The following is a 20,115-nucleotide window of genomic DNA, read 5'->3' on the forward strand; positions in this document are numbered from 1 at the left end:
GCCTTCAACTCCAGGATATTTATTGGAAGGGAACTTTCCTGTGCCGACCAAAGACCCTGAAAGTGCAAATGTAGGTGCCACTGCGCCCGAGCCATTTAGACTGGCATCCGTTGTTATGATGATCTAGGAGCACGGGGCAAAGGATCTGCTCATGCTTAGGCTTTCTTGAATTTTCTACCACCTGACAGATAAGTGAGCCTCTGGAGTCAACAGCATCTTCTGGTGCTCCAAGTGAAGAGTTGAACTTGACCACTTCGTTAGGAGATCCACTAAAAGCATCTCGAGTGAAACCTTCCGTAGGGGATTGTCTCGAAGGTCGAGACCATCTCGCCCAGTAACCTCATGCAAAGAAGCATGGAAGGCCCGTGGCTGCCTAGAACCCTGGTCACTAGGTCTTGTACTAAGCGAACCTTGTCCTGTGGAAGGAAGATTTTCTGTCTTTTGGTATACAAGATGAGACCAAAGAAAATCATCTTCTGGTCTGGAATTAACGGAGATTTCTGCACATTTATAATCCAACCGTGAAGCTGCATGGTCTCTATGGTGAGGAGTAAATGCTGATGCAGAAGCTGATCTGGAGTGGTTTTGATCAGCAAGTCGTCGCGGTAGGGTACTATGCTCACCCCCATAGAACGGAGACGGGCAGCCATTACTGCCATGATTTTTGTAAATACTCTGAGCGCTGTGGCAAGGCCAAAAGGAAGTGCTCTGAATTGGTAATAGACCACTCCTACCGTGAAGCAGGGCAACGGCTGATGTCCCTCCCAGATGGGTGCATGAAGAGATGCATCCCAAATATCTATGGACGCCAGGAATTCTCCCCCCTCCAATCCATTTATCACTGAACGAAGAGACTCCATCTGAAACCTGTCTACTCTAAGGTGTAGCCTTAGAGTTCAAGTTGAAAATGGGACGGAAGGAGCCGTCCGGCTTGGAAACCAATATAAGATTTTAATAGAATCACTGGCATCTCTGGTTCTCTAGGACCGGGCAGATTACGCTTGCCGAAAGAAAAGAATCTACGCAATGCAGATTTGCAAAAAACGATGAGGGGCCTGACTTAGATCTATAATATATCCCCTTGCCATTATCCCCTGGGATCTTGAGAGGATTTTTTATCCACTGTTCTGTGTACAGTCGCAGACGCCCCCCTACTCCCGCGAGGAGAGGGGGGTGCGAGTCAGACTGCCGATTTACCCAGGAGTCTGGCATGATGCCTGCTAACAGATGAGGACCTTCCTCTATGGGAGTGACCTCTGAAACCAGAAGACCTACCTCTGTTTGTCTGATTTCTAAAGGCAGAGCCTCCCCGAAAGGGCTAGCGGGAGGAGCTAAACCTCGGGGTACGAGGCTTAAGCACATTCACAGGAAGAAAGGTGCTCCCCCCCCCCTGTAGCCTGGCAAACAATGTTATCCAACTGCAGTACAAAAAGTACCGAGCCCGAATAAGGAAGGACCTCCAAGGCTCTTTTGAATTCCACACCCACCGAAGCCAGAAAGATCTTCTAGCCGCCACCACAGAAGCAGATATTGAAGATTACATAGATGCCGTGTTCTGTGCAGCCTCATACAGATACCCCAAGGCCACCTTCAGGTGTAAAGCCAGGGGAAAGAGGTCCAAATCCTGCAATGCCTCTGCTAGTCAGTCAGCCCAAGTTTCCATAGCCCTAGCAAGCCATGCAGATGACCACATGGGTCTAAAGAAAGCTCCACCTGCTCCATAAATGGATTTAAAAAATCCTTCCACCTTCCGATTAGTGACATCCTGAAGACTGGCAGCTGCCGGAACTGGAAGTGTAGTGTGACGCGCCAGACGTGCCACCGGTGTGTCCACTATAGGAACCTGTTCCCAGCGTGCTGGGTCTTCTGGCTGTAATGGGTACAGGGACATAAATCTACGTGGAACCACTATTTTGCGATAAAAATACTTATAAATACATGTAGAAAAAAAAAAAACGGACTCTGAATTATCCCCTGCATTGGTGAAGGAGACTGTGTACTAACAAAAATATACCTAAACTCACGGCACTGGAAGTGTAACAGGTGCCAGTACAAGTGAATAAATCAATAAAACTAAAAAAACTGAGCGTGCAGAACAATTTATAATGCACACAAAGAACTTTTTTAACAAAACAGTATAAAAATAATCAAGCTTTCAATCTTTGGAACTTTTATTAACTTATTACCGTGATCTTATCTGACTGTGCTTGTATTACAGTACTTTTTTTCTTCCCATGGAAGGTCACTAAAACATTATGTGTGTTGCATTAAACTTATGAGATACTCACCTTCTACGGGCTCTGTCAGCATATCAATTTACATTGAAATACAGCTTGATTATTTTATTATGTTTTATTAAAAAGTTCTTTGTGTGTATTATAAAGTGTTCCACACACTCAGTTTATTAGTTTAATTTGATCCTGGCACCTGTTACTTTCCAGCACTGTAAGTTTAGCTATATTCCTGTGGAAAGCTTCCCTGCCTCCTTATTACACTGCAATGTGTACATTTAATGAAAAAGTAAAGCTATGAAATGTAGGATATTCCAGTGTATAAAGGGCCATTACGAGTGAGGTCATAAAGGGGTCGGTGGTATGGAAATTCTGAATTAAATTGAACAATCCTATTTTTAAATAGTAAATGTTTATTAATGTTTAGAAAAGTAAAACAAAAACCACACCGTAACAAAAACAATAGGATAGGACAAAGCATATGCACAGCTGCTGGTACTATTTTTGTTATTATTATAGTTATGCTAGGATATACACAGATCAGTCATAACATTAAAACCACCTGCTTAATATGGTGTAGGTCCCCCGTCGTGCCGCCAAAACAGTTTTGACCCGTCGAGGTATAGACCAGTGGCGGATCCAGGGGGGGGCGATCGCTCCCCCTAGCAGGGGCTTGCTGCTGACGGCTGCACACTGTGCAGGTCCGTTCAGCATTGACAGTGTGCTGCCCGGCTGCTCTGATTGTGTTTTAAACACAAATCTTCTCGTCGCAATTACAAAAACGCTAAGAGACAACAAGATTCTCTGCAGATGGGGCTTCCCGGTTAAGTCTATCATCCGACAGAACAATTCTACACACGTGATCTCTGCAGTTAAAGATGGTGTTAATTTGCTGAAATCCTGGAGCATTGGAATCCAGGAGATAGGAGCTATCTCCAGGACACGCATCCTAAGAGATTGGTCAAAATCGGAAAAAGACTGAAGTTTCCTGATGGATCTCCATTTCATCTACATTTCTCTCCTAACCTCTTGCTTAATCCAACCAGATTTCAAGTGACATTCCTCTTCTGACTGTGCTCACCACTGTGGGGAGGCACCATTCTCATAAGTGTAGGTCCCGGACAGTCACTTTTCCCTTCCAATGATATCTCGTTGTCGCACGCCATCTTTATTTTGGGTCTGCGCATGCGAAGAATCGATCTATTCATTCTCTCTGCTCCATTCTCATTGGCTAAGGGTTTTGGCTCCAAAGTTTAAAAAGCACTTCCTACTGATGTTTGGTGCCTGTTCTTTTAGTTACCGCCTAGGTGCTAGATGTGGTTCCTCTTCTTCTGCTGACTACAGAGCTGACACTCCATAGTGTACTTGCCACTATCCCAGTGGTAACCTGTTGTTCACAGAGCTGACACTCTACTGTGTAGTTCACCACCTTTCCAGTGGTAACCTGCCTACTGCAAAACGAACACATTATAGTGTACTTGCTACCATCTCTCCTGTGGTACCGGCCGATCTCCACTACTCTTCTCCTCATGTTGTTTGCCATTGCTGACCATCTTTGCATGTTCTCCTAAGGGGTTTCGCCTGGTACTCCTAGTAGCGGCAGCAACCTGCGGGATAGACGCGGCAAAGGCCAAACCACCTTGTGGCGGATCCAGGTGAATACAGTCTCCCCATTAGACTCTGCGCCTTACTTGAGTAGTGCAAATCTGGGCAAACCGAAAGATCCATTTCCTGAACCGTGACACTCGTTCAAGGGCCCTCCATTACCCCTATGAGCTTAACCTCAGACTATTTACAGCTGCCCCTCTAGGCGTTTCAATATACTCACTGAAGAGGACGTTCATTTATCTGTGTTTGTGCAACTCTGTTTTTTTAATTTTTCTCAGGATATTTCAGGTATTTTCCAACTCAATTTTCTATATTCACTTTTTTTGTTTTTCTCTCTCGTTAACACATAGACTAGGTTGTTATAGGTTGACATAGTGTATAATTTTGACATGGGTTGAGGCTTTTCCACTAAAGCCTTACACCCCTGGATACATATTTTGCTGGACCTCTCCCTTTCCAGCAAATACTCTATAACCCAATGTTTTGAGTTATTTCAGTTTTTCTGTCCCTAGCTAGACCTCACTAAATACGCGATGGGCCATATTTTAATCGCCGCTAGGGCTACTACAGCTCAATTCTGGAAATAACCTACACCGCCCCTCTTCATAAAGTCATCTCGAAGGTTCAATTTAGTTGGAGATGGAAACACTTGGAGTACTCTTCTCTACCTCAACATGTTCCCCATTATTGAAATGGTTCAACTGACATGTATATGTTACTGAAGGTGATGGATCACCTTAAGTCCAACCTAGCCCTATCATACTACAATCATCTCCAAAGCTCATAGAATCCCCCCAACCCACCCATGCTTCAACCTCTATAACTGTACATTGACACCTTTAGTATCTAGCTACTATTGATTTTTCAAAGTTTAAGGGTAATAACAGAATATGTCATTTCATAAATTCTGCCCAAGTTTATTTGCATAAGGACAGTTCCAACAAGGGTGTAGTACAAATCACACTTCTGCACAGCCATGAAAACAGGATTGAAAAACGTGCAATTCTAGAGGCCACAAGACACAAATTAAGTAACATTTTATATAACTCAACACCAGCATAATAGTAGAACCTTTGCCTGAATTTGATGACAGTCTTCCTCCTGCAGTTAAGTCCTAGTGTTGCTTTTCGCTTGGATACAGAGTGTAAATGAGTGGTCCAGAGTTAAAGGAGACCGAGCAGGGTGAGTGGGTGGGCTCTTCAAACATTCACCCTCAAGGGTACTGAGAGATGTAGGTGATTGTCTATTTCTCACGAGTAGCTTAACTAAATGTTTTACCTATAAATATCAAACTCTTTCCTTGGAGCATCAAATTAAGTTGTCAGAGAACGTTATGCCACCCTAAATTTTATGTAAATAAGCAATCCATTTAATATTGCGATTGTATGCAACACGTTTTTTGGACTAAAGAAAATACTGTTCGGTACATTAAATACATACATTGTTTAGAATTAAACTCAAAAGGCTTGCTATTTCACAGATGATCACTAGTATTGTTACTTGAAACAGTGTAATTCTACCTTGGGTTTGTGCCAAGTGCAGGATTTTTGCTGTGACAAATCTTGCATTATCTGGATCCAGGGCTAACGATTCCGTGTTGATTTTTTCCAGCTGCGATAAGAGAGTCACAATCCGAGAATTGTTTGAAAGGCTACAAAATAACAATGAAGAAGCACTACATAAATACAGGAATTGTGTATTTTGACAGTATATACTATGAAAACAATCAGTTATTTTTTTATTTTATTTTACAGATATGTGGGGTTTGTTTTGTAATTACAAAAGTGTTTTAGCAGTCTACACACCATAACAAAATTATGCCTATATAAAAATTAACAAAAATAAATCAAATATATTTTCAAATAGGACACATTATATTTATGCATAACATCTAAGTCTGTGGCTTATTTATGAACAAGATTGTCACTCATTTGTCCTACTCCAAGAGCCAGAAGCAGGACATTAACAACCTACAGGATCCGTGACCAGGGCCGCCAAGCGGAATTTGGGGCACCAATACAGCAACATTCTGGGGCCCCTTCGCACACACATAGCAGGAGAAGAGACGGGGGTGTAGCCACATAGTGGTGAGGGAGTGGCCAACATGGGTGTGGCTGTGCTTCTTTACACATGACATTATGGGGGGGAATTCAAATAACCGCAAACTTTGCGGCGGAGATTTTGACAAATCTCCACTCATTTTTCGGTGCAAAGAAAAATGAGTGGAGATTTCTACCATATTAAATTCCCCCCATTATGTATTAAAATGGTGTTATTCTCACCTACCTGTTATTGTAGGTTTCACAATGCCCTCAGGTGGGCAAAGAAAAAAAAAAGTTTAGCTTTTTATTACCATAACTGACAGTATTAGAAAGCAACTTCTTTGTAGTGTGTATCACAGTAATTGTCCCCAGAAATTGGAACGGACTGCCTAGACCAAAGGGGTTAAAGCAGCCCAACTTTCCTAGTGGAAACGAACAGGAATCAATCAAGAGCATGAAAAAAATATAGAGATTCAGTGGAGTGCAATTATGAAAATGCCTAAATCTGCCCAATGACATTTTAAGGACTTGGGGGTCAATGACAAGTGCTTACTATCATCATATTTGGACCACCCCTTAAGTTTTCTTTTTTATTCTACTAAAATATGCTCATTTATAACTTATGTCATGAAAATAAGAGGACATCACAGCCGTTTTGTCGACTACATTTTGACCGGGCAACCCCATGATTTATTTTATTTACCTTTAAGACAATGTGAATTTTGTTATAATTTAGATCATTGTTATGATGAAAAACACATTTTCTCCTAGGTCAATTGCTGGGTGTAGCAGCCTTTCCTCCTGTGTATGTTTGTCCTCTATTTTGACAATTTTACTTGAAACATCGAAGCATCCCCATTGCACTGGGCCATATTACAACAATTCGAGATGCTCAGGCTCAGTTCCCCAAGAATCGAACACACTCGAACTCAGCAGATCGGAGTATCGAACAGACTCTGTACTTTCGCACGCACTCAGAATTGAAAACGAGGAAAAACGTCATTGTGACGTTGTCGGATCTCACGAGTTTTGGATTCTAGAAATACCGCCCTCCACGGCGCCATTTCATAGAGGGACACAGAAGGAGTAGCACAGTTCTTGGCAATCTCTGGTGCAATTGGGCAGTGTCATAGGTAGAAAAGAAGGAGGAGGGGTAGCAGTGTTCTTCAACGTCTCCAGTGACACTCAGGAGAGCTGCAATGCTAATTGTCATTGCTGAAATACAAATAATAGGGCTGGCAGTCTTGGTGTGAATCTGCAGTCACATTGTACTGGTAACAGACAAAGGAGCGCTTCATTGCTCAATTGCTAATTGTCATTGCTGAAATAGAAATAATAGAGCTGGCAGGCTTGGTCTTCTAAATCTGCAGTTACATTTTACTGTACCATAGGTCACTCAAATAGGAGAGGTGGCAGGGTTCAGTGCTGAAACAGAAATTATAATAGGGCTGCCAGTGTTCTTAAAAGTATCCAGTGATACTCTACTGTGCCATAGCTCATACAGAAATAGAAGGGGTGACATTGCTGTCGTCACTCTCCATTCTCAGTCATAATGATACTAAAACACTCTACATTATTTTTCCTAGCAGCAATTTCCAGAGAAACTGAAGAAGGAGACGTCATTGTGTCATGTACCACTTGAGCTGTCAGCTTGCTGAGCAGAAGTACACAATCTCTTGAGATCTGGGTCAGTTGGAAAGAAAGAGAAGACATAGCTCTAAAATCTAGGATCAAGCACAGTTGCCAAAATGTAATGATCCGATTTCAAGATGTTGATAACTCTTGGATCCTGGTGAAGCGAATAAAGTACTTAATCTACAAGTCCAACATAATTAGTGGAATTGCTTTGTTTCATTTCCTCCTTCAATTTCTCTTGCTGCTTTTCAAAAAGTCTAATTAGGGGAATCATTTGACTCAAGCTAAAAGTATCTGCACTCTCTTCACAGGTGACTACTTCGAGTAGTTTCAGCACCTTGCACAACACAGAAAGTATTCTCCACTGTGCTGGACTAAAGTACATTCCCCCAAAATTATATTCTTTTTGTAGCTGCTGCATTCTACTACACGCTGTTGCAGAATCCCGTAAATGACCCTAAATATTTCGGGACACAGACAGCATCTCGTGCATGTCATTGTTATTTTTTAAAAAGTTCTGTACCACCAAGTTGATTGTGTGAGCAAAACAAGGAATGTGATGGAATTCCTTCCGCTGTAATGCTCTAACAATATTGGTGGTGTTCTCAGAAATCACATATCCTCAGGAGAGTCCAAGCAGGATAAGCCATGTTGCAATGACATCCCTTAGTTTTTCAAACAGGTTATCAGCAATATTACACCTCTAACCAGGGGAGGGCTGGCAAATTTCAGCCCGGGGGGCAAGACTTGACTCAGCGGCCTGTTTTAATGGGAAAAAATGCAGGTGGCCCAGTGAGCCAGCCCAAACTAGCCCATTAATGGACCGGCATGGGGGGCAGATTCTCCCCTGCCCCCCAGTCTAGCCTACCCCGGCCTCTGACCTGCGCCTATTCTCCGATAACCACCTCTCACTCCTTCAAGACTTCTCCCGTGCTGCTCTCCACTTATTGAATTCTCTACCAACTCAGTTTCCCACAGCCTTCAAATCTTTAGATGGTCTTTGAAAACCCATCTCTTTTCTTTTTTTTTTATAGATGACCTTATCCTCAATAACACTATTCACACTACTGCACCCTCACAACTACCTCAATCTTCACTCTGAGCCACACTCGCTCCTCTCTAATGAGCAGGGTTCCTCCATACCCTTTGTTTTTATGTCTTCATTCATTTTGTCTGCCTTGTCTGTTCTTGTTTTACAAATGTCCTTTTTTTTCCTACTGTACGGCGCTGTGGAGCACTGTGGTGCCTTACAAATCTATGATAATAATATACCTCTTAGTGAAGCAGATGATACACAAGAGTAGCCTGCCTCTGAAAAATGTGACGTACTTTGGTACATGCTGCTGCTGTCCCTGCTGGTGAAGGCGAATCACCAACCCAGTGGGCTGTCACAATCATATAATCTTTAGTTTGCCCAGTTACGCTTATCCACATATCTGTGGTTAAGTGTACAGTGGTTTGAATGGCACTTTATAGCCCCATAATTACATTTTTACGAACCTTCTGGTAGAGGTGAGGAATAGTTTTTCTAGTAAAATGGTGTAGTGATGGAATTTGGTAACAGGGACACAAGACCTCAAGTAATTGTCTAAAACTAGCTGCATTAATATTGGACGCAAATCAAATACTAGCATAGTTGCCATGGCGTCTGTGATCCGCTTTGCGACTGGGTGACAGCTTTCATACTTGCCTCCTCTTGCAAAGGATTAACAGTTAATTGTTGTAAACTATTAGTAGTCTTCTTCTTGGTCTGCTTCTGGGTTGAAGATCCACCCCCAGTAGTAGGATCAGCAGCGGTGGGCCTAACGCTCAAGGATTCCTCTGAGGAGTCCTGGATAGGGGAGGAGTCATCTCGCCTTAGAAACTTGGATGCAGGACTAACTCCGATCACGTGTGAGGATATTGATGAGGAAGGTGTTGTGGGTGTAGACTGCAGGTGTTGGGATCTAGCTGAGAGAAGGGAGGTAGCTGATGCTGGACTTCTTGTTGTTATTTTTTAGCATAAGTTTCTGATTTTCACAAAAGCTTTCCATGAAGTCGCATCAAATGGCGTAACATGGATGAGATTCCTGGATGGTTAAGGTCTCTACCTCTACTGACTGTGGCTTTACAATGCTACAAATGGCTAGACAACTTGTCAGGATTTGTGTACAAATAATTCCACACATAAGAGGTGGATTTTTTGGTCTTATGCCCAGGCATGACAATGGCCTTTTTGTTATCACTGGCAAGAACTGCTGCAGTCTTTGTTTGAAAGTGTATGACAATAATATTGTGACCTGTGAGGTGGTCAAAATTGCCTGCAAATGACTTGAAATTAGTGTTATTGAATTTGATAATAATGTAGGGGGGGGGAAAACAAATTTACATGTGATTTTAGCAAAAAAAAAATAGGGATCCAAAACCAAAACATGCAAGGGCAGTTTTGCCAAAACTAAAACACGAAGTTAATCCAGATCCAAAACCAAAACCATAACACAGGGGTCAGTGAACATCTCTAATAGCAACAGTGTCCTAGCATACCTCCCAATGTTTTTCCCTCCAGCAGTGGGATGGGGGTGTGGCATTTGAAGCGCTAGGCTGCCCCATTCTGTCCTCCTCTCCAAACAAATTCATTGCCGTGTTGTTCACCACTGATCTGCCATGCAGTGCATAAGTGGACAGAACTTCCCACAGACCGGGACAAAGCTGTTCTGATAAGGATGGCGGGACAGAGCCCTCAAATCAGGACTGTCACATCTAATTTGGGCATCGTTAGGAGGTATGTCCTAGGCCTAAAGTATAGGCTTAGGCTTGCAGAGTTCATACTTGGCCTTATCAGACCATAGAATCTTCCTCTACTTGCTATGTGGGTCTCCCACACACTTTCTTCCTTAATATTCAGCTTTATATTTACCTGTCTTTTATAAAAAAGGGATCATCTGGTTGTATTTCCACTGTATAAAGTCCCCTTGTTATCATGCCTTATTGGGTGACTGCGCCAGACAGGTTCAGAATCTTGTAACAATGCACTAGATTCCACACGAGTCATAATGTTCCACTTTTAACCCTCTTTATGCTGGAAAAACATATACCAACAACACAAATGATGTGAATTTTCCTTTACAATGGCTTTCATTTCTGTTACCCTCCCATAACGTACAGATTTCTGAATTGCCTGGGCTGTTGCTCACCCATGTACAGTTTCTCCCATCTCCGTCATTTAAGACAAACTGTTGCCATAGGCTTTTTCATGGCCTAGAACAGATGCTTACTTGTTAGGCAGACACATTTGTGCTATTATTAATATCATAGATTTGTAAGGCGAAATAGTGCTCCGCAGCAACGTACAATAGGGAAAACAGGACATACATAAAACATGGACAAAACAAGGTAAACAGAATAAATGCAAACATGAAAAAAATAAAATGGAATTAAAAAAAAAAAAAAAGAAGTATGGAAGGTCTGTTCCAGTGTGGAGATTGTGACAGCTGTGCTACATTCTCTTCTTTCCTTTATTGCTATGGGGGATATTAAAGTTAATATATGTTACAACTCACCTGTCCTCGCTCCAGCGCCGCGATCCTCTCTTCCTTCCGGGTCGCGGCGGCGCTGTCACATGACAGTCGGGGCGGGGAATTCAAATCTCTACATTACTTAACTTCCTATGTACCCTGACTAGGTGCTTCTCGTGTGTCTCCCGTGTACCAGCTCCTTACAGGCTTTTCAGTCATTAACTCCTCGTGTACCAGACCCAGCTTGCTGACTACGTATTATCTTCACTCCAAGTGTACCAGACCCAGGCTTGCTGACTACGTATTATCTTCACTCCAAGTGTACCAGACCCAGGCTTGCTGACTACGTATTATCAACACTCAAAGTGTACCAGACCTCGGCTATCCTGATCCTACCTTCCAGTTCCAGTGTTATCGTGGGCTACCTCCTAAACCCTTACCTCTAGAGGCAGACCAGTGGACCGCGACCTGCGATCCTCCGCAGCAAAGCCCATCCCGCCTTGCGGCGGTTCTTGGCGACCACCAGGGGGTTCGTTAGACTCCGCACCACCGGCCGGCCAGCGCTAATCTAGAGTAAGGCAAGTACTCCATATTCATTACTTACATTGCTATATAATTGTTACAATATATAATTCTTATATTTGACTACTAAATAGTGCTTTTCAATAATTATTGTACGATTTTAAATATTATCCGATCTTCATAATGAAGCTTGTTTGGTGATGCACTAAAAATTGAAAATTATGATCTCTCACTGACTTGTGTATTTGAAACACTTTAATTGAACACAGTGCCTATTTAGGTGTTGCTGGGCGAAAAAAACCCAAAACATGTGCATATACGTAAGAGATGGCTGTTCTAAAGTGCAGACATCTCTAACTGCTGTTCACATGCTAGCAACATGTATGAAACAATGCATGCATTTGACAAACTTTACATATGCGATTTTACCCCTGTTGCTATGACTACTCGTGAAATATTAGCTATACTAGTGGACCATTTTTTATTAAACTGACAGCTCATGCCAAAAGTTGAAATTTGCAATTGGTGAAGTGAACTACAATTGCTTGCCTGTTTATTGCACTGCAAAGTAATTATTATTATAAACCTGAGATCTACTGGAATCCCACCCAAGATGGAATTCCAGTAGATCTTCAAAACAATCTTCCCTGTGCGTTATTGCGCTGCTCACTTTGAATTTGGTTTGGTGTCGGCAATGGATTCAACCAAAGTTGAATCCTTATAGAAAAATGGCCAGATTTAGCCAAAAGACCAAGCTGAATGATGAATTTGTTACATCCCAACCCAAAACTAAGGTTTTGGAAATACAAACGGCATTCATATACTTCTAGCCTTTCCACACAAAACTAGTGAATACCTGCACAAAGAAATTGTGGATAGCGCATGCACACAACAACACTATAGATGGCACTCGCCTTAATGGAATTCTTAAACACCAGTAATTTTATCATTGGTACAAATGAAGATGAACAATCAAGTTCCAACTCAATGACAGTTGTTTCCAACATGTCTGATTGGGGGTGGTGGTGGGAGGGTACAAAGATATTGTTACAGAGGTTGGCATCTTTACATATTAAGTGTTATCCTAAAGGAATATTAGCGCACCAGGGCGTAGATTCAGGTTCAAAACATTACAACACGTTGCAATGCTTTTATAGAGGAAGAGCCCCAGCAAGGCTTTCCCCACAATGCCTCTGGTGTTACCCACATATAACCCACCACTTATATATAAAACTTTATATAATAATATAAAACTTCATTAGACAACCATATCTGCAATAAAATACTCATGTGTGCTATCATTATTAGTTAGAGGTTGCATATTGTCTGGGATATATTTGTGGGTTCTATTAACTATGTAAAAGTAATGAGGGGCAAAACAATGTAAAGTGCCTTTGTTCTAGTTTATTTAAATACTTAACAGGTAAATACACTGGAAAATAATTTACAGGTTATGCCCCACATAAAATGACTCAAATCAAATGCAAAAAGACATACAGAACCATAAAAAACAATGTACACTCAAATTGGTGTTAAAAACATGCATTGTTCATCTACAAACATTTTAGCAAAAATAACATCTACTTTCGCAAAGAAGTTAGTTCCAAGAAAATGGAGCGGTAAAAGCCAAGGCTCTCTGTCCACTTCGTTTTCATAAATGGAATTCTTAAAACCACACTATCTAATCTGTGCCTAGTAAAATAGCTCAAAATGGACACCCTCAACAGATTACACAATTTTGTGGAACGCCAGAGATAACAATTATGTGTGTAAATTTAGCTACAGAATAGAAATTTAATGAAACTGGTAACCAATCCATTTCCTTCAGAAACTTACAATGTGTGTTGATTTTTGATCATTTAAAGCAACTTTAGCAATCAGTGCAGTGTCAGAATAATTCTCTGTAACTAAACAATGCTACAGTAATAGAAACAGCTAACCTAGCCTCTAAAATAAGAAATACACAAATTCTATATAAAGTGAGCCATATAACAGTGAATTCTTGATGTCACATTCATAAGCCGTGGTTCATAACTTAAAACGGATACGAATAATGCCCCCAGACACTGCAACGTGTCTATTTAATCATATGATCCATCTAGAGTTTTAAACAAAAGGAGATAAACACCAAAAATCTCTGTATTCTCTAGTTGAGATTCCAAAAACCATCATCTTTGCTTTTTCATTTATTTAAGTCAATTTGCTATACAAAAGAGAGGACTTAAAATTACAAATTTCTTCTGTTAAGGCAGGATTTTCCAAATCCAGACCTCAGGGACCTTAACAGTGCATGTTTTCCATCTCTCCATCTTGGGGTACAGGTGTATTCATTACTGACTGACACATTATAAAAGATGCACAGGTGCTACCAAGGATGTCACTTGTAACCTGAAAAACCTGCACTGTTAGGCATACTTACCACTCTTTGCCTCCATGAGATCCCTAGACAGGAGTTGAAGTGTGAGGACAGAAGGGGACTGGGCGCGGCAAATCGCGTCACTTGGTTCCCGATCCTACGATGATATTACGCAATTCATCACAAATCGCGTTATGAAGGTTCCAACACTGCCCAATTCACTAGGAAGTGGAAAGGATGTAAGAGAATGGCCTGCTCTCCCGGGAGTTCAAGAGACCTACTGGAATTCATAAGCTGTTAGGGCTGGCCGAGGACTGGATTTGGGACCTGTGTTAAGGAATGACATAGGTCCCCAACCTAAGAACCTGGTGTACATATATATAAGATTTATAAGCAGCATACTTTTTTTTTTTAAGGAGCAAATAAAATGTACTTAGGTAAACTACACAAAAAGAAAAGTATTTCCAGTACAATACATACATGAGATAGAAATTGTTCTGGTCATATGTTTCTTAAGTAAATATTATGGGGATGATTGAGAGGTCTGAGCAAACTCTGGGCACTAAATGTGCAATATTCAGATGTACATTTACCTGTCTGTTGTAAAAAAAGACATAGGTGATAATACCTTAATGGGAGGTTACACTAGACAGATTCAGAATCTTAAAAAGTACTGTTCTATATTAAAAACAGGGAATGTTAGTTCCACATATTGCAATATATGTTAAGCTGACCAACTCACGCCAAACTCTTCCCAATCTGGTCAGTCCTAACATGATCAAATGCTATGCTATTTATCGGGGCTTAAGGCTTACCTGCACACAGCTTTTAAAGGCAAGTCTTTCCCAAGCACTAGCAGCCATGGGACACCTGGGACTCACCTAACACAAGTTCGAATTAATGTAAAGAATGGGGTGCAAGAGTGATGGGACTTACATTGTATAGACAAAAACAGACATAGATCCTCTGCACTCACCATGCACAGACTGGGGTGCACCCCAGTCTGTGCAGGGTGAGTGCAGAGGATCTATGTAGGTTTAGAATCTTGTCACAATGCACTAGATTTCACTCATCAGTCATAGGGGATAACAATCCAATGCAATCCAGCTAAAGATCCTCGCTCCCCATAGAGGTGTGACTAAAAAGAGTGGATATTCTCTACTGCAATAGACAGCAATATGCACAGCAGGACATCGTGTTGGACTGAATCTCCCTTATAATGTTCCACCTTTCACCATCATTATGGTGGAAAGGTATACAATAACTACACAGATAAATCCAAACAAAATCAAAAGATAAATATTTAAACGCTATTAAGTGTGTTTGCTAATGACTGGAGGCATTTACGAAACGCAGCGGATGCATACTGCAAAACACCTAGTACCAATTACAAGGTAAGACAATAATAAAAAATATGTCTTCAATACAAATTTTACAAAATTACTGGCTAAGCACAAACATACTTAATATAAAAGTAATATACAAATGACGGACAATAGGAATCGAGAGATGCATATATTCGAGGTATGTAAGCTTCGGGTGCACTGCATTAACCCTTACTTAGTAATACCCTTACTTTCCCAAGATGCTACCAAAACTCTTATTATCCACTCACTGATCATTTCTTATTTTTACTGCAACCTTCTTATTAACCTCCCCTGCACCTCTTTGACCTATACTTAATGCTGCAGCTAGACTTATCTTTCCTCTCTCACAGCTCCACATCTGGCTCCCCCTTCCCCTACAGAATCCTCTTCAAACTCCTCACCCGCATGTATAAGGCTCTCGCCAACTCCACTGCTCCATGCATCTCCATACATACTTCCTCCCGCCCACTCCGGTCGGCCAATGACAATCACGTATTCTCCCCTCTGGTAACTACATCTCACTCCCTTGTTCTATCAAACTATCCCCTAATCTGTATAACTTGTCATTGAAAATACACATTTCTAATAGCCTACTAGTCCTCCATTTAACCATTTCACCTTATAGTATACCTCACCCTCTTTATTCTACATCTCTCCCACTCTTGATTCTTGCCCTAAAATTGCCATACATTGGCTCACCCCATGTGTTAACAGTTTGTCTGCCCCTTTAGATTGTAAGCTCTAGTGAGCAGGGCTCTCGTCCCTCCTATTCTCATTGCCTATATCTTTTGCTCAACAGCTACACTGCGCACCTCTTTCTTGGGCTCTCTGCCCGTTGACTTCAGTCCTCCATTGTCTTTGCACCTCTTTCAATGGCTCTAAACCTGTTAATTGCACCCACCTGGACACAGGTTTCAGCATGCCCTGTATATACCCTTTGCACCACAATAGCTATGTTGAGAGTTGTACCATGTTGTTATACCATGAACTGTCTTGTTGTTTGCCCTCTGTACGGCGGACCTCATGTGGCTCCCGAAAAATAATAATACTACTTATCACTTTAAGCGCTGTCCTCCCCCATCGAGAAAGTCAAATTCAAGAAATGGCTGGTCAATTAGCATTAAGAAGAATGCTTATGAATGTTGATGGCAATATTGAAATTTAACCATAAGCAAAGTGAGCAATTATCTGACACTAGTGCAGACAGCACTTTTAAGGGCAGAGAAAGGGTTTGTGGTGATGGCCTAGAGTTTCCAGGCACTCACCTGTGAAGATTTGGCAGAACTCTACATTACTCAGCATTGTCCCCGATATGGCATTGCCAAGTCCCAGTTTGCACAGGGACAATGTTTCAAGATATGCGTTTAGTGACACTTTGAGGTAACCAGACAGCAAATTTACCATTATTCTTGCAGGGACATGCAAAGAACAAATGAAGAATCACTGGACTCATAGCACTGCGATGATATGCAAGGTGAAAGTAAATGGATTCTCTTTGCACCAATCAGAAGCCAATGGTGTGAGCCAATCAGTGTCACCGTAATGAAACATCTCATATGTAGGGCAGGTCAAAAACTATGATTATTAGGACAACTTTTATAAAATGCAATTTTTAGGTATTTTTATAGATGCTTTAAAGTGGACCTGTAACTTGGTCTTCTTTCCATATTTTGTATTTTATTACAGAGTGCACAGGGTTCACCAGGGGGAGGACAATATATTCAAACACACTATGTTCTCTCATTGGCAGGCTTTCTCCAGCACGCACAGACGCAGAGCAAGCCAGCCCAGAAGCAAGTCTCTATCCGCAGTGGTGGGCAACAGGAGGCCCCTTCTGAGCCTTTATATGAGGCCACCACCCCCTTTATTGTCAGGTTTCTTTGTTATAGCTTGGAACACTTGTTTAAAATGCTGGCTGATATGTTATGACAAATCGGGGTCTTTTTCCATTGATAAAATGTATTGTTTTAACTTGTTACTGAGATTAAGGGTAATATGTCGCCCTTTTGAATGTTAGAGGGCCGCACCCTCAAGTTGCCTATCACTGCTCTAGATGGACAGTCAAGACTCAACTTTCAAATTGACCTGTCAAACTGCATTATGCTGGCTCCCAGGTCGTTTTACTCTACACTACTGTGTTAGGCACAGCCAACTAATACAAATTCCAATAAGCTAATGACTGGACTGGTCAGGGAAGGCTGTGTGCAGATAAAAAAAAAAAACACCACAGTGTATATTCTATTAAATATTTATTATTTTTACAATAATGTCAAAGAAGAGTTCCCAGAGGTTTGCAGCACAGCACATAAGCAGACTATGTTATCCCAACTAATCACCACCTGTATCAGGTTCTTCTATTAGCTACATCAGCTCAGCTGAAGCTCTTTGGGTACAAACTGTCATCTGATCCAGTCTTCCTTGCGCTAATACCCAAGAAACTTATATGCCTGCCAGAAATTAAGATCAAATGACATACTAATATTTAACACTGCATTAAGAGATTTGTAAAGTAAAATGTTGGGAGTTAGTCAATGTTACATCCTAAATAGCGATCATCACATCTGAATCATCTGGGAAACGCGCTGCAATGTTTACTTCGCTAACACAGTGTTTTTTTCACTATAATCAAATGGCAGCAAAACACAGAACTAAAAACAAAAATGGAACATAAGTATGTTTGTTTTAATAAACTGAAACCATCAACAGAACCGATGAAGGTCATGCTACCATGACTCTAATTTACAGTAAATCAACCAGATGTCAGTTGAAGTGGCGTCACTTAAGGAAACGTAAATGTTTGAAATAAAAGAACATTTTATATGCAGAGGTGGCCAGAAAGAAGGAGGCTTGACTATTACTTTTGTACTTTGTGTATAGTATGAATGCAGTAGTTACAAGGCCAAACACTAAATAATTCTTCTCAAAGCCAGCACTGTTTACTGTGTTTCTTCACCCAGTCCTTAAACAACCAATCACAGGATATGAACGTAGCAAGGCCAAATCTGGCTTATTATCAAAGTTCACTTTGAATTCATACATACAAGCTCATCTGTATCATACAAAAAAAATAATTCAAAACTACTTTCAGAAAAATGTTTAAGTGTGTGTGAGAGAGTCATTTATTTAACTACTATGTGGCAATAACAGACCGAGAGGAAAACAGGAAAAGGAGGTGGGGAATTTAAACCTCTGCTATGAGCCACCAGACAACATGGCGATATTCGTCTGCGCTCAGTTCCGGGTAATATGGTACTCAAACATCGCTGACTTTGCTGCGCACTTCTATGGGGAGGGGGGGCAAGAAAAATCACTGCAGAGTGCCTCCATGACCATGCCAGAGGCACATTGCAGGGACTTAAATCCCCCCCCAAAAAAAGAAAAAGAAGCCTCATCTCTTTGCATTGTCAGTTTACAAAAAAATAATACTAATCATTTCACCATGCATTCCGAAAGAGGTAGTTACAAATTTTCTTTGAGAACTTTGAAGCTAACCAATCCATATTTGTTAAATGTTTTAGTGTGTACTTATTCCGTACACGGTGGAGGTAAATTACGAAGCAAAAACATAGCACTCAACATCGCATATACAACTTTGACCTGGCCGTGCGCTTCGACTTGCACAACTACGCCTAGATTTCCGCCAAGGAACATAGGATCACAGAGCAAGGAGTTGGCCAGAGTGAAGGCATTCCTAACAAAGTATGGAGTAGATGTACCAGTGCAGAAATTAGAGTGTACATTTTTAGAGGCACCCATTGCCATGCAAAAGGACACAAGTTTTACACAAGGTTTGAGCTGGCTTTAAATAGGTCCTATTCTACACCTCCATGTTACACCCAGGCAGTGTCAACAATCTTCACATATTGTAAAAAAGACACTCATCATGTCCCACACTTCTGTTTAAAGACAAAAATATATCAATTAAAAACAAGCAGAACGCTCCAATCTCCAAATCCTAAGCCAGCATGGGGTTCTCCCTGACCCAATGAAAACCAGCCAAAAACTGGTACAACCCTCCAGCCTTCAAAGGGGCCACACAGGGAGGGAGAGCAAAGTGCACTCCCTTTTCATATACCCTGTGACCGCTCTGCATTGCGCATAGGTAACGTGAGACAGAAGTCAGCTGCCCAAGTTATTATTATTAATTTTTATTTATAGGGCGCCACTATGCGTCCGCAGCGGCGTACAGGAACGAACGATTACAATACGAGGTGAGATGGCACGGTACCATAAACAAACAAAGTTCTGTTAAGATAGGGATCAGCCGGCTGGGAAGACTAAACCAAGTAGCAATTTAAGAAAAAACAAATGTATTTAATTAAAAATGGGTGGTATTAAAAGAGTAGGAAATTGGACTTTGATGTGAGGTTTACACTTGTGCCTCTAAAGATTTTCACTTTTCATTTGCGAAAATGGAGGCAGACTTTGTGCAGATTGAACCAACATTCAGGCAGTGAATTTATTAGGAATAGAGTATGGGTTAAAGTCAGCAATGTGGTTTTAAGAGGAAGCAAGTCCACTTTGAATGGTTAGATTGCTACATCCCAGGTTACAAAGACCAGGGACATTTTTTTTTTTTTTTTTTAAATAGCTGTAGGCAATTTGAAAATTCTATGCATAATTCACAGAGGACCTCTAATTTGTCATAAATAACCTTGCTGTGCATCGGATTCTTTCTAAATGACTTATTCATTCCATAGGGAAAGTAACATGCAAAAACATCAGGCAGTGTTCTGCAAGAGTAGCAGCCAGCGTGTACAACAAGGAATGAAAACAATATTTAATGTGGTGAAACAAGACATCTCCAACAGTTATATTAATTGTGTGAGTTAAACAGTAGTCTCTGGAGCTAGAGAAGAG

The 20,115-nt window shown here is 41.2% G+C and overlaps 1 protein-coding gene across 2 annotated transcripts in view; it reads right to left on the reverse strand.

The window, feature by feature from the left end:
* The window catches only part of AGTPBP1 (ATP/GTP binding carboxypeptidase 1), a 126,484-nt gene that overhangs the window by 82,372 nt on the left and 23,997 nt on the right, over window positions 1–20,115 (reverse strand). For both annotated transcript variants that reach the window (XM_075211063.1, XM_075211064.1), the window contains exon 3: window positions 5,360–5,490. In XM_075211063.1, coding sequence (XP_075067164.1) covers window positions 5,360–5,490 — 131 coding nt within the window. The remainder of the gene's footprint in view (window positions 1–5,359; window positions 5,491–20,115) is intronic.

This window comes from Mixophyes fleayi, chromosome 1, assembly GCF_038048845.1.
Source record: "Mixophyes fleayi isolate aMixFle1 chromosome 1, aMixFle1.hap1, whole genome shotgun sequence".
In the NCBI taxonomy this organism is placed as follows: Eukaryota; Metazoa; Chordata; class Amphibia; order Anura; family Limnodynastidae; genus Mixophyes; species Mixophyes fleayi.